The 14,315-nt window shown below is 58.2% G+C and overlaps 1 protein-coding gene across 5 annotated transcripts in view; it reads left to right on the top strand.

Annotated features, from left to right (window-relative positions):
- GSE1 (Gse1 coiled-coil protein) overlaps nucleotides 1–13,525 on the top strand; it is a 97,919-nt gene extending 84,394 nt beyond the window's left edge. For 2 of the 5 annotated variants that reach the window (XM_033069736.1, XM_033069741.1), the window contains exons 4-17: nucleotides 1,269–1,468; nucleotides 2,728–2,909; nucleotides 3,033–3,230; nucleotides 3,411–3,602; nucleotides 3,864–4,180; nucleotides 4,513–4,837; nucleotides 6,424–7,004; nucleotides 7,515–7,627; nucleotides 8,108–8,378; nucleotides 8,482–8,604; nucleotides 8,712–9,080; nucleotides 10,032–10,295; nucleotides 10,664–10,767; nucleotides 12,808–13,525. In XM_033069736.1, the coding sequence (XP_032925627.1) occupies nucleotides 1,269–1,468; nucleotides 2,728–2,909; nucleotides 3,033–3,230; nucleotides 3,411–3,602; nucleotides 3,864–4,180; nucleotides 4,513–4,837; nucleotides 6,424–7,004; nucleotides 7,515–7,627; nucleotides 8,108–8,378; nucleotides 8,482–8,604; nucleotides 8,712–9,080; nucleotides 10,032–10,295; nucleotides 10,664–10,767; nucleotides 12,808–12,942 (3,374 nt within the window). In that variant the 3' untranslated portion in view covers nucleotides 12,943–13,525. The remainder of the gene's footprint in view (nucleotides 1–1,268; nucleotides 1,469–2,727; nucleotides 2,910–3,032; nucleotides 3,231–3,410; nucleotides 3,603–3,863; nucleotides 4,181–4,512; nucleotides 4,838–6,423; nucleotides 7,005–7,514; nucleotides 7,628–8,107; nucleotides 8,379–8,481; nucleotides 8,605–8,711; nucleotides 9,081–10,031; nucleotides 10,296–10,663; nucleotides 10,768–12,807) is intronic. The other 3 variants (XM_033069740.1, XM_033069738.1, XM_033069739.1) reach the window with 3 other exon arrangements.
- The last annotated feature ends 790 nt before the right edge of the window (nucleotides 13,526–14,315 follow it).

The raw sequence follows: 14,315 nt of genomic DNA, 5'->3' as shown, positions 1-14,315 counted from the left end.
CTGCTAATTGTTGTTGGCCTTGCGCTGACAAGATAGACTTCAGTGGGTGTCAAATCGGCCTCCTTTGTCGGGGACAGCCTTTCTCCTTCCCCCAGCCTTGCTGCTCTTCAAATGAAAGCGATTCGGAGCGACTCGGGAATAATTAATGAGGGAGGGCGGCCGGCAGCGGGATGCTCCGCCTGGCCTCTGCTCTGCTGAGCATCCTTCCCACTGAGCATCCTTCTGGAGCCCCCAGCATCCCTCCTGCTGCCCGGGGATGCTCCTGCTTCCCCTGGCATTCCCAGCTCCCTGCCGGTGCTGTGTGGTGTGAGGAGAGGGCAAGGGGAGGGGTGCAGGGTGAGGAGCTGTGTCCTGCTGTGCCCACGGGACAGGAGCTGGCTGGCACACTCAGGGGAGTGGCCTTGCACACTCAGGAAGGTGAGGGGACACCCTGCACACTCAGGCAGCCACAGCCTCTCTCCATGCCCTGCTCACTGCCTGGGAGCATTGCTGTCCCCCCATCCTGTGACACAGCCCACTCCTCACTCTCCAGCAGCTGATCCCTGCTGGCATCTTGGAATTTCCCTCTGACCCAGACTTGGGGGTGGAGGGAGCAGAGTTTGGGGGTTCAGAGCCCCCCCAGGCTCCCCAGCTGGGTGTGAGGAATGGGAAGTGTTCCGTGGAGCAGACATCAAGCTCCCTGTGCCCCAGTTAATGTGGAATTTGTGTTTCTCTGCTTTTCCTGTTCTCCACTTTCACTCCATTTTTATTTTTCCTTTGGAAATATGGCCAGCATCCCTGGGGTGGGGATAAGTTAAAGAGCAGATGTATTATGCAAATGAAACCAAAGCCTTGCCCAAGGGTTCCAGGGAGTCACTCCTTCATCCCAGTGTCTCCAGAGGCCCTGGCTTGTCCATGACATTTTCTGCAGCTGGATTGAGGAGTCTCTGGGTTTGCCTTGGGAAGATGTGGCTGGCTGGGGCCAGCATCACATCGGTGTCACTTGTGCCAAGGGGATTTGTGGTGGCAGTCCCTGTTAGGTGGGAGCAGGGGGCTGCCCCATCCCCATCCCACCGTGTGGAGCCTTTAGCACCACTGGGAACTTCTGGGCTGGGAGGATGTGGGTCCAGTTTGGGAGTCTGGCAGGATGCTGAGCACATCCCAGTGCCCCAGCCCTGCTCCCTGCAGTGAGGCATCCTGTCAGGAATGCCTCCAGCTCCTTCAGGGGCTGCTTTCACCCAGTTAACTGCTGTTCTCCTAACTCATTTCAATTCCTCATTTAATTCCAGGCTCCTCACTGAGCAGCGAGTCGTCCCCAGTGTCCTCACCGGCCACCAACCACAGCTCCCCGGCCAGCACACCCAAACGTGGCCCCATGGGCCCCATCATCGTGCCCCCAGGGGGGCACAGCGTGCCCAGCACGCCGCCCGTCGTCACCATCGCCCCCACCAAGACGGTCAACGGGGTCTGGAGGAGCGAGGGCAGACAGGTATGGCTGTGTTTGGGGCTTGCCCCTGAAGGATGGAGGGTGTGGGATATCGTGGGAGCACTGGGCTGCCCACATTTTGTCCCTGCTGTGTCACCAGGGCTGCCATCGTCCCCCTGCTGCCATCATCCGCCATCCGGAGGGGAACGCGAGCAGGGAGGAGGAGGAGGGAGCTGGGGAGGGGGGGAGAGCAGCTAATTAAGAAGCATCGTTAGTGGTTCTCCTCTCCTCCGCATGCTACAAGCAGATTCCCGGGGGGATTATGCCACTTGGAAAGACTAATTAAACCACAAAGCGGAGAGGCGAGGCTAGGGGATGAGAAACGCTGGGGGCAGGGGTGGGGAGGAAGAAATAAATGGAACTGTGATCCCCCGGAGCTCAGAGGGGTGTGTGGGGTGTCCCGGAGCTCCCCAGCCCGGTGTCACCCCCGTGTCCCCCCCGGTGGGGGGGTTAACCGAGCGTGGTGATTGTCTGGCAGACAATCGGAGATGGGAGGTAATTAGAGCAGAGCCTGGCACGCACAATGAGCTCCGTGCAGGGGGATACACTGCACCCTTTGTGGTGACCTTGGGGCTGGCCCTGCCCTGGGTGGGATGGGGTGTGGAGGTGGATGATGTGGGTGCCACCATCCTCCTCCTCCTGAGCTGCTAGAAGGAGAAGGTGCAATGAAAAATAATAATTTTTAAACCAAAACTTGCCTTGCTGGTGGGTCACCCCACATATTGTCAGAGCTGTGGGGTCTCTTGTCACCCCAAACTGTTCTCCCTTTGCTAGGGATCCCTTCCCAGCTGGAGGGAGTGACCTTCATCCTGACACCAGCTGATGGAAAGCTGCTGGGGCCCTGTGGGAGGGTGCTGATGCCGGGGGGATTGTGGGCTGACCCCTGGGTTATGGCCCTTATCAAGGGCCGCCTGGATTTCCCCCGGCCGTGTCACTCCTCCCTGGATGATTAATAGCTCGGGAGAACAAAGCAGCCATAAATCTCCAGGCAGGTAATGGGTGTCTTGCCCTCAGCTCTGCCCTGGCTTCAGCACCTCCTTTCCCACTGGGGCCCCCCTGGTGTAACCTCCCAGACCCTCCCACCCCTCCAGCTGCCCTTCCAACGCCTGGATGCAGGAGATGTCCTGGTGGATGAATCCTTCCATGAGTACTGCTGCTAGCCAGGGCTGGTGACCTCCTGAGTGTCTTGGGGTGGGGACACAGCAGGAATTCCCCATCCCCTGCTGTCCCCATTGTGCCATTTCTGCCCCTTTGCCTTCCAGCAGGAAGCAGGGTCTCGAGGCAGCAGCAGCAGCGCCGGCCGTGAGCGCCTCATCTCGGAGCCCCCCCTGGCTCAGGAGAAAGCAGGGGGTCCCACTGTCCCCTCCCACCTCCTGGGGACACCCTACTCCTTCGGGCTGCCCCCCAGCTCCGTGGTCCAGGACTCCCGCTTCCCGCCTCTCAAGTGAGTCTGCTCGGGTTTTTGCAGGATGTGGGTGTCCCCTGTGAGCTCTGGCCCCACCTGGGGGAGGTGACATCTCCTCGAGGTGGGACAGGGAGGGATGGTGACCATCTCCTTGTCCCCCAGCCTGCAGCGGCCGGTGCACCACGTGGTGCCTCCCAGCGCGGTGACCGAGGATTACCTGCGGAGCTTCCGTCCCTACCACACGGCCGAGGATCTCCGCATGTCCTCCCTGCCGCCCCTCGGCCTCGACCCGGCCACTGCCGCTGCCTACTACCACCCCAGCTACCTGACACATCACCCCTTCCCTCATCCTGCCTTCAGGTGGGCACCTCCCCGCCTTGGGATCCCTGGGGGATACCCCTGGATGAGGTTTGGGGTGTTGGGAGGTGGGAGCATGATCCACTGAGGGTGTTTTGGAGCTCTCCATCCCATTCTCCCATCTGACTCCTGGGAGGGGAATTGGGGGATTCTTTGCCTGGCTGAGCTCCCCTGTCTCTCCAGGATGGATGAGTCGTACTGCCTGTCAGCACTGAGGTCCCCCTTCTACCCGCTGCCAGCGCCGGGCTCGCTGCCACCCCTGCACCCCTCGGCCATGCACCTGCACCTCTCGGGGGTCCGGTACCCCCCCGAGCTCTCCCACTCCTCCCTGTCCGCCCTGCAGTCCGAGCGCATCTCCAGCCTCGCCGCAGAGAGGTACGGGAGGGCTGATGGGTGGTGGGGGACACTCCACAGGGTGCTGGCAGAGAACTTGGGGTGGTTTTGGGGTGCTCTACAATTTGGGGATTTGGGAGTGCTGCAGAGGATGCTGGCACGTGCCCAGGAATTGTTTGGGGGTGCTCTGGAGGTTCAAGGGTGTTCCAGGAGATGCTGGCAGAGCATCCAGGCTTGATTTTAGGGGTACTCCAAGGGGGGATGTTTGGGATTGGTGCTTTTCTTTCTGATCTTTCTCTGCAGGCTGCAAATGGACGAGGAGCTGCGGCAGAGGGAGCGGGAGAGGGAGCGGGAGAAGGAGCGGGAGCGTGAAGCCGACCGGGAGCGGGAGAAGGAGCGGGAACGGGAGCGGGAGCGCGAGAAGGAGCTGGAGCGCGAGCGGGAAAAGGAGCGGGAGCGGGAGCTGGAGAGGCAGCGGGAGCGTGCCCGGGAGAAGGAGCTGAGCATGGTGAAAGCCATGGAGGGGCCCTTCCTCCCCGTGGCAGAGCTGCACGGGCTGCGGGGGCACCCGGCCGAGGAGCGGGGCAAGCCGGTGGAGCCGCTGGCACCCAGCAGAGCAGGTAATGCCCGCCTTCCAGAGCTGGCCTTGGTCCCCTGTCCCCTCCAGATGGCAAAGCTGAGGGGGTGGGTGGCCCCGGGAGGTGGCTGGGGACGGGGATGGGCTGTCCTGGCTGCCAGATCTCTTTGCCAGCAGCCCAGCTGCGGCAGCTCGGAGCGGCGGCACGGTGCCGGTGCCGTCTGACTCGGGCTGGGCTGGCACCATGCCCAGTGCGTGCCAGGCAGCTGGGCTGGCAGCGAGTGGGCAGCCCCCTGTGTCTGCCCCACAGTGACCCTCACCCCAAAATCCCCCTCTTCCACACCCTGACTCTCCATCACCCCTTTTCCTCCCCAGACAAACTCAAGGACTCGGTGCTGCCCACGCCAAAGCCCATCCAGCACCCTCTGCACCCGCCACCAGGCTCCCACCACCCCGTGCCCAGCCTCATCCCCAACCACAGCGTGTTCCCACTGCCCGGCAGCAGCGCGGCCACGGCGCTGCTCATCCACCGCACCAACGAGGAGGAGAAGTGGCTGGCCCGGCAGCGCCGGCTGCGCCAGGAGAAGGAGGATCGGCAGTCCCAGGTCTCGGAGTTCCGGCAGCAAGTGCTGGAGCAGCACCTGGACATAGGGCGTGCCCCGAACCAAGCTGAGCCCGAGCACCGGCCCGAGCACCCCAGGTAGGGATGGTGCCAGCCCCGCACCAAAACTGAGCTGTGTTTTCCCATGTTTCAGCAGTGCTTGCTGGAATATCCCTATCTTAAGCTGGAGAGGGGCTTTGGGCAAGGGAAAGGAGTGATAGCACAGGGGGAATGTGTTTATATAGAAAGAGGGCAGGGTTAGATGGGATAGTGGGAAGACATTCCCTGTGAGGGTGGGGAGCCCTGGCACAGGGTGTCCAGAGAAGCTGTGACTGCCCCTGGATTCCTGGAAGTGTGCAAGGCCAGGTTGGACAGGGCTTTGAGCAATCTGGTCTAGTGGAAGGTGTCCCTGTCCATGGCAGGGGATGGAATAGGATGATCTTGAAGGTCCCTTTGCCCCACACCATCCCATGATGCCATGATATGATGATTTATAAAATTTTCCCCCCAACCTGTGGCTGTACCTACCCTATTACCCCCCATCAAGCATCCACCACCCCACAGCCATGCCCCTCACCCATCCTATGAGCCAAAACCACGGTGCCTGACCAGTGCCAGTGGGTTCCTGCCACACAGTGCCAGCCAGGCCGGCTGTGCTGGCAGTGCCAGGCGTTCCCGGTGCCCGACATCTGCGCGGCGGCCGGCGCCGAGCCCGGGAGGTGGCTGGGGGCCAGCGGCGAGTGGCCAGGTGCTGCCCAGCCACCAGCACCGCTAATTGCAGCTCCCCCCTCCCAGGCAGTGAGGCAGGGCAGTGGATGCCTCGTTTGGGGGGCACCTGCGCTGAGTCTGGGCAGTTTGGGGGGCAGCAGAGCGTGCGCACAGCCCCACATTGATTGACAGAGCCTCGCTGGCCCCCGTGGCTGAGCACTTAAGCGGTGCAGGCTCATCCAGGCAGCTCTGCCGCCTGCTCCCTTTGTTATTTTTGGGTATCCAGGGGATTAGCGCGGCTCATGGAGGATAATAAGGAGCGGATCACGGCGCGGCACAAAGGCGAGCGCCCGCCGCAGGCTCCCTTCGCCATCCGCTCCTCCCACCCCAAAGCGGAGAGGAGACAGCAAGGTCACCCCGAAACACCTGCAGCTGGGGATATTCCATCCCATCCTTTTCCTGCATCCCAGGGGGCAGGCTGTGCTCCCCGCCGGTGGTGACTCCACGGCGGTGCCGAGCTGAAGCTGCTGCTCCGCGCGCGGAGCTCTGGGGCGCTGGAGCGGAAAAGTGTTAAATGCACAGCTTGGGCACATGAAATATTTATCCTGCAAACGGGCTGGCTCCGGCTCTGGCTGTCAGAGGAGGGCTGCACTGGGGTGCTGCCCTTTCCACGGGGCTGTGGCAGGGTTGGTGGCTCGCTTGTCCCCGTGCAGGGGTCAAGGCTGGGGTCTCCAGCTCAGTGCTCCTGGGATGCAGCCACATCCCTGCCCAACCCACACATGCACTGCCTTAACTCTGCCCCATCCCTCAGGTTTGTGGTGGGGAGAGGACAAATGTGGCAGCCCCACATGCACAAACCCCTCTGGTTGTTCCTCACAGGGATTTTCCTCCCCAAAATCCCCCGGGGCTGGAGCTCTGCCAGCTCTCTGGTGGCAGTGCCAGCTCCTCACCTCTCCGGTGCTCTCCTCTCCCTGCAGGTTGGGATCGAGCCGCCACGAGCCGAGCAGCCGGGAGCCAGGGCAGCACTTTGGCGGGCCCCCACCCCTCATCTCCCCCAAACCCCAGCACCACCCTGTCACCACGTCCCTCTGGAACCCCGTCTCGCTGATGGAGAGCCCCCCCGACCCTCCCCGGCGCCTCCCCGAGCCCCACGCCCTCCACAGCCACCCTGCACCCTTCGAGCCTGGCCGCCAGGGCATCCCACTGGTGAAGGTGGAGAGGGTCTTCTGCCCAGAGAAGCTGGAGGAGGGGCCGAGGAAGAGGGACACTCTGGAGAAATACCCCCCGGGACGGGAGCCCGGCGCCCCAGAGCACGGAGCCTTCACCCACACCCCCTTCCTAGCTGAGCTGGAAAAGTCCACTCAGAGCATCCTGAGCCAGCAGAGAGCCCCAGCCACCCCCTTCCCCGAGGCCACCAAGCCCAGCTCGCCCTACCGGCCCCCCCAGCCCCGTGCCCAGGACCCCATGTACATCTACGACGAGTTCGTGCAGCAGCACCGCAGGCTGGTCAGCAAACTGGACCTGGAGGAGCGCCGGCGGCGGGAGGCCCGTGAGAAAGGTGAGGGAGCAGGGATTTCCCCCCCTGGCACCGGGACCTGGCTGGGGTCTCCCAGGAATGCCGGCGTTCCCACATCCGGGTGGTTCGGTAAAGCCTGCGCTCCAGACGTGCCCCATGAATAAATGATGAACTGGAGCTAATAAGAGGGTTTTAAATATTGATGGGGCTGCTGGAGTGGGGATGGGAACAGCAGTGAGGAGGAGATGGAGAGCTGGGAGGGGCTGGAATTGCTGTCCCCACTCCAGTGGGAGGGGGGCTCCACCACAGCCTCCCCAACCTGTGCCTCACTGACCCCACAATGCCAGGAGGGATGGGCGATGCCCTCTGGGGTCCCACAGCTGTTGGAGAGGGGTCAGGGCTCCCCTCACCCTGCTGGACCCACATCACTCCCTCCTGACATCCTACCCTGCTGCACCCCCACCCCCAGTGAGGCTCCACTGTGTCCCAGAAGATTTCCCAGCAGGTCCCCACGGTGTCCCCAGCCTTACACCAGCCTCTCCCCATGCCCAGGGTACTACTACGACCTGGATGACTCCTGTGACGACAGCGACGAGGAGGAGGTGCGGGCCCATCTCCGCTGCGTGGCTGAGCAGCCCCCGCTGAAGCTGGACACGTCCTCTGAGGTACTGCTGGCACCCCCTGTCCCCTCCCTGTCCCCTCCCTGTCCCCAGGGGGAACAGCCCCTCATTTACAGCAGTTCCCAGTGCCCAATACAGCCACCATCCCCATCTGCAGAGGAACCAGGGGTTCAGAGGTGGGGGTGATGAAGATGGGGAGGGAGATGGGTGATGGAGATGGGGATGGAAATGGGGATGGTGGTAAGGGTGAGCATTGGAATAGGAATGGGAATGGGATGGGGATGAGGATGGGGATGGGAATGGCAACAGGAATGAAAATGAGGATGAGGGGAATGGGGATTAAAATGGGAATGGGGAATGGAGATGAGAGTGGGGATGGGAATGGGAATGGAGATGGGGCTCACAACAGGGATGAGGGTAGGCATGAGGATGGGAATAGGAATGAAGGCGAGGATGACAATGGGCATGAGGATGAAGGCGAGGACAGGGCATGACCCTGCTCTGCTCTCCCCCTGGTCGCCCCAGAAGCTGGAGTTCCTGCAGCTCTTCGGCCTCACCACGCAGCAGCAGAAGGAGGAACTGCTGAGCCAGAAGCGGCGCAAGCGGCGGCGGATGCTGCGGGAGCGGAGCCCCTCTCCGCCCACGGTGCAGAACAAGCGCCGCACGCCCTCCCCGCGCCTCCCGCTCTCCACCCGCTACAGCCCCGACGAGATGAACAACAGCCCCAACTTCGAGGAGAAGAAACGCTTCCTCACCATCTTCAACCTCACGCACATCAGCGCCGAGAAGAGGAAAGGTAACAGCCATGGCCCGCGCATGTTCGGGTTTGGGGGTGCCCTGGGGGATCCTCCTGGGGCCCTGAGCTGGCTCTGCTGAGCAGAGGCTACACTAAACCTCAGCTTCCCATGCTGCAGACAAGGAGAAGCTGGTGGAGATGCTGCAGGCCATGAAGCAGAAGACCACGCCGGCTGCTGTGGTGGTGAAGAGCTCCCCACGGGACAGCCCCGGTGCTCCCAGCACTGGTAAGCGCCCCAAGTGCTTCCCTGGGTGTTGGGTTGGGGGGCACAGCTTTGTCTTGAGGGGTGCATGGAGTCCTGGCTGTACCCAACTGCTGCTCCTGTTCCCAAAGAGCCTCCGGTGCCGCCGCTGCTCCTGGACCTGGATAAACCCGTGGGCATCGCCGTGTCCGTGCCGGAGGTGCCGAAAGCAGCAGAAGCCTCCAGGTTGGAGCAGCTGAGACCCCAGGAGCCACCGAGGCCCAAGGAGTCGGGCACGGCGCCGGAGAAGCCCCGGCTGAGCGATGGGCACGCCGGGAAGAAGGCTCTGAGCATCCTCAGCTACGTCAGGGGTCCCCTCCCCAAGGACATCCCGGTGCCGCTGTCCCACAGCATGAACGGCAAGAGCAAGCCCTGGGAGCCTTTCATTGCTGAGGAATTTGCTCACCAGTTCCATGAGTCAGTGCTGCAGTCCACGCAGAAGGCGCTGCAGAAGCACAAAGGTAACAGGAAGTTGTTGGGGATCGTGTTTTAAAGTCATTTTAAGAATTGCCAGCAAAAGTGTCAGCAAAACCAGGTTTAGTGTAAAACCAGTATCACAACAAAGTTCGCTCTCCTGTTTATGAGAGGGTTAAAGCACTCTGAGGAAAAGCAAACAAAAATCCAAAGTCAATAAATAAACCCCAAATAATCTCTGTGGAGGCTGGAGTGGGGAAAAAAAAAGGATAGGAAGGGGTAAGGACAAAAAGGAATATGGAAGACTCTCATTGAGTCCCAAGTTCAGAGTAGATCCCTGTGCTAAACTGAGCCTGGATTGATCAACAGGTTATGTTTAAAGGTCCAACAGCACTTAACTGAACAGCACTTAAACTTAACAACATTTAACCTTAATTGATAACTTAAACAATTTAGCAAGGGATTCAAGCAGAATTTACTACACCACACAACAATAACTTCCTTACATGCCTGACTTACAAATCTAAAGTACTTAAGAGTCCAGGAGAGTAAGATTCTGCACTGAGTGTCACATGTAGCCCTTCTAGAACCCCTCCAGGGATGGGAACTCCACCACCTCTCAGGGCAGCTCTTTCCAGTGTTAAACAACCCTGCCAATCAAGAAATCCCCCTGCTGTCCAGAAAAAGAAGCAGGGATGCAGGAAGCTGGTTGGGATATCACCCCATTGTCCCCCCAGCAGGGTTTGACACTGGCAACCTCATTGCTGGAGCATCCCAGGAGCTCATTGCTGAAGCTAAAAATCAGGGATAATACAGCTCCAAAGCCTCCAAACTCACTCAGTCGAGCGATTGGAATAAATAAAACCACTCCAGCATGCAAGGAGCGATAAAAACCCACAGAAGATTCTGCAAACCCCCCAAAAAATCTGGGAAGGGTGGGAATGAATGCCTTGAGGGGCCGTGGGGAGCAGGCAGGGGCTGACTGTGGCTGCCCACAGGGGGGACAGTGGAGCAGAACCACAAGCTGGACACCTCCATCCACTACAACATCCCGGAGCTGCAGGCGTCCACCCGCCTGGCCGGGCCCCCGCACAACGGCACGGCCGAGGGGCCGCTCCGGCCACTGCCCCCCCTGCCCCGGGACTCTGCCTCTGAGGACGAGGAGGAGGAGGAGGAAGAGGAGGAAGAGGAGGAAGATTACCCCAGGCCCAAGTGGCAAGGGATCGAGGCAATTTTTGAAGCTTACCAGGAGCATATAGAAGGTAAGGGGGGCTGTGGGGAGGGTGAAATGCCAGTTTGTGATTTAGTTTGCTGTGGGAGATGTCACTGGTTCCTGCTGGGATGGGCTGGGGAAGCACTGGGGGATTTCCAGCAGTGCAGGAGCAGCATGAAAGAAACAGGCAGTGGTGTTGTTTTTGCAAAAAATTAATGTATGGATGAAAAATTGGTGTATTTACAGCTGCCCAATGTCCTCCCAGTGGGACCTAAAGGTTCCTCACAGGCAGTGCCAGGGTTGGGAATGTTCTGGGATGCTGGGGGCAATCACTGCTGGCTGGGCAGAGTGTAGAGCAGGGCTGGAACCCTCCGTGGGAGGAACTGGTGCTGAGCCCTTGTCCTTTGGATATTGCAGAACAAAACCTGGAGCGCCAGGTGCTGCAGACGCAGTGCCGGCGGCTGGAGGCCCAGCACTACACCCTGAGCCTGACAGCTGAGCAGCTGTCACACAGCATGGCGGTGAGTGGGGACAGGCTCACATCCCCTGGGCACTGGTCAGCTGGGCACACATCCCCTGGGCACACATCCCCTGGGCACTGGTCACCTGGACACACATCCCCTGGGCACACATCCCCTGGGCACACATCCTCTGGGCACTGATCCCCTGGGCACTGATCCCCTGGGCACTGATCCCCTGGGCACCAAGCTCTATGGGCACACATCCCCTGGGCATCCAACCCTCCTGGGTACCCAGCCTTCCTGGGATCTGACCCCTGGGCACCCAATCCTCCCACAGCACATCCATGAACACCTATTGTACCCATCCTGTGCAGGGCCCATTCCCTGCAGTGCCTGTTCCCTGTAGTGCCCATTCCCTGCTATATCCTAAACCCTGCAGTGCCTGTTCCCTGCACTGCTCCATCCATGCAATGCCCATTTCCTGCAGTGCCTATCCCCTCCTATATTCCATCCCCTGCTATATCCCAATCCCTGCTATTTTTCATCCCCTACTATATCCCAAACCCTGCAGCACCCATTCCCTGCACTGCTCGATCCCTTCTCTGCCCATTCCCTCCTGTATCCCAAACCCTGCTTTGCCCATTCCCTGTAGTGCCCAAACTCTCAGTGCCCGTTCCCTGCAGTGCCCATTTTCTGCAGTGTCCATCTCCTGCTATATCCCATCCCCTGCTATATCCCAAACCCTGCAGCACCCATTCCCTGCACTTCCCTATCCATGTACTGCCCGTTCCCTGCTATATCCCAAACCCTGTTTTGCCCATTCCCTGTAGTGCCCATTCCCTGCAGTGTCCATCTCCTGCTATATCCCATCTCCTGCTATATCCCATCCTCTGCTCTATCCCAAACCCTGCAGCACCCATTCCCTTCACTTCCCTATCCATGTGCTACCCATTTCCTGTTGTATCCCATTCCCTGCACTGCCCCATCCCTTCTCTGCCCATTCCCTGCTGTATCTCAAACCCTGTTTTGCCCATTCCCTGTAGTGCCAAAACTCTCAGTGCCCATTCCCTACTGTGTCCATCTCCTGCTATATCCCATTCCCTGCTATATCCCAAACCCTGCTATATCCCAACCCCTGCTGTATCCCATTCCCTGCACTGCCCCATCCCTTCTCTGCCCTTTCCCTGCTGTATCCCATTCCCTGCTATATCCCATCCCCTGCTATATCCCAACACCTGCAGCACCCATTCCCTGCACTGCCCTATCCATGCACTGCCCATTCCCTGCTGTATCCCATTCCCTTCTCTGCCCATTCCCTGCTATATCCCAAACCCTGCACTGCCCATTCCCTGCTATATCCCAAACCCTGCACTGCCCATTCACTGCACTGCCCCATCCCTTCCCTGCAGTGCCCATTTTCTGCAGTGTCCATCTCCTGCTATATCCCAACCCCTGCTATGTCCCATCCCCTGCTATGTCCCAAACCCTGCTATATCCCAAACCCTGCTGTTCCCATTCCCTGCACTTCCCTATTCATGCACTGCCCATTCCCTGCTGTATACCAAACCCTGCTTTGCCCATTCCCTGAAGTGCCCAAACTCTCAGTGCCCATTCCCTGCAGTGTCCATCTCCTGCTATATCCCATCCCCTGCTATATCCCATCCCCTGCTGTATCCCAAACCCTGCAGCACCCATTCCCTGCACTTCCCTATCCATGTACTGCCCATTCCCTGCTGTATCCCATTTCCTGCACTGCCCCATCCCTTCTCTGCCCATTCCCTGCTGTATCCCAAACCCTGCTATATCTATCCCATTCCCTGCACTGCCCATTCCCTGCTGTATCCCATTCCCTTCTCTGCCCATTTCCTGCTGTTCCCATTCCCTGCACTGCCCCATCCATGCACTGCCCATTCCCTGCTGTATCCCATTCCCTTCTCTGCCTGTTCCCTGCTGTATCCCCAACCCTGCACTGCCCATCCCCTGCTACATCCCAAACCCTTCACTACCCACCCCATTCCCACCACCCTATTCCCCCTCTATCCCCCTTCCCCACGAGCTCTCCAGTGCTCACTGACCATGCCCCTTCCCTGCTGCCTGCAGGAGCTGAGGACCCAGAAGCAGAAGATGGTGTCGGAGCGGGAGCGCCTGCAAGCCGAGCTGGATCACCTGCGGAAGTGCCTTGCCTTGCCTGCAATGCAGTGGTCTAGGGGTTATTTCAAGGGGTATCCCAGGTGACGCTCCTTGGGCCAGGCCGAACATATAGTCTAGAAATAATAATCTATTTTATTACCTTGAATATTTAATATTTTTCACTGGGAGGTTTGAAGCTAAAAATAATAAAATAAATAAAAAAAAATAAAAACAACAAAAAAAAAAGACAAGAAGAAGAAGAAAAAAAAAAAAGACGGACGAAACTGCGACAACAAGATCGTTAATAATAAAAGGAAGAAAGAAAAAAAAAAAAAAGAGAAATAAATAAATGGAGAATGTGCCATGCATGAAGCAAACGGGAGCCGGCCAGCAGCCCCTGGCATGTCCCCTCCTGTCCCCTCCTCTGGGGGCCACAGCTCTGAACCCCCCCTCCACCCACCCACACTTTATAACGCTCATTTTTGTTGGTTCTTTGTTTTTTTTTTTCTACAAAAAAAGAAAAAAAAAAGAAAAAAAAAAAAAAGACAAGACAATGAAAGACTCCACAACACTAAAGCCGGCGGGGCCCCCGGGTGCTGCCGGATCCTGCTCCCAGCACGGCACCCCCAGCCCGGGGCTTCCCCTGGAAATGCACTTCGCTATCAAAAAATAAAATCAATAAACTGGTTGAAGGTCCCTTTTTGTTCCTGGTTGGCGGGGAAGGGGCAGGGACACGCGCGGGGTCACTTTGTCACCCCGGCTTTGGGATTGAACAGGTGGAAAAAAAAAAGAAAAAACAAACAAAAAAAAAGGTGCTTCAGCCTTGTACTGTGTATATATATTAAAAAACAACAAAGTTTTGTATGTTTTTATTGCTTTAATTATTGTTATAAAAAGCTTGCCTTTTTTTTTAAGATGTTTCTGCTTTTTTTTTTTTTCCTTTTTTTCACCCCTCCTTCTACCTCCCTGTTTTTATTTTCTTTCTAGTTTGTTTTTGTTTTTTTATTTTTTTCATCTGGCAAAAGGATTAACTCGCTTTTTTTTTGTGTTTGTACTGCTGCTGGTCAGTCCAGAAAAGATATTGAAATGTTTTAAAAAGAGTTGAAACCCAGGAAAAATAAATCCCCTTTTCCACTGGGGCAGGTCCTGTCCCACCACCAGTCCCTCAGGAAGCTGAGCCCTTCCACCCTACTATTTTTTTTTTATTTTTACCCTTTTTCTTTGCTTTCTGGGGCTTTTTCTGCTCCAGCTGTGGGTGTCACAGTGTTGGGTGGTGTCTGAGCCTTGCCCAGGCTCCGTCTGCCAAAGGAAAAATCCCAAGGAATTGTGCAGAGAGGGTGGAGGGTTGAGGGATGGGTGGCCTTGGGGTGTCCCTGTCCCCCCCAAAAAAATACCAAGACAATCAAAGCAGTTTGGGCACAGGGAGAGGGGGTTTGTGGGGTCTCTTGGTGGCACTTTGGGGACAATCCATGTGGAGC

Source organism: Catharus ustulatus, chromosome 11, assembly GCF_009819885.2.
Source record: "Catharus ustulatus isolate bCatUst1 chromosome 11, bCatUst1.pri.v2, whole genome shotgun sequence".
Classification (NCBI taxonomy): domain Eukaryota; kingdom Metazoa; phylum Chordata; class Aves; order Passeriformes; family Turdidae; genus Catharus; species Catharus ustulatus.
The sequence above is the reverse complement of the archived record's forward strand: the minus strand, read 5'-3'. Positions and strand labels throughout refer to the sequence as shown.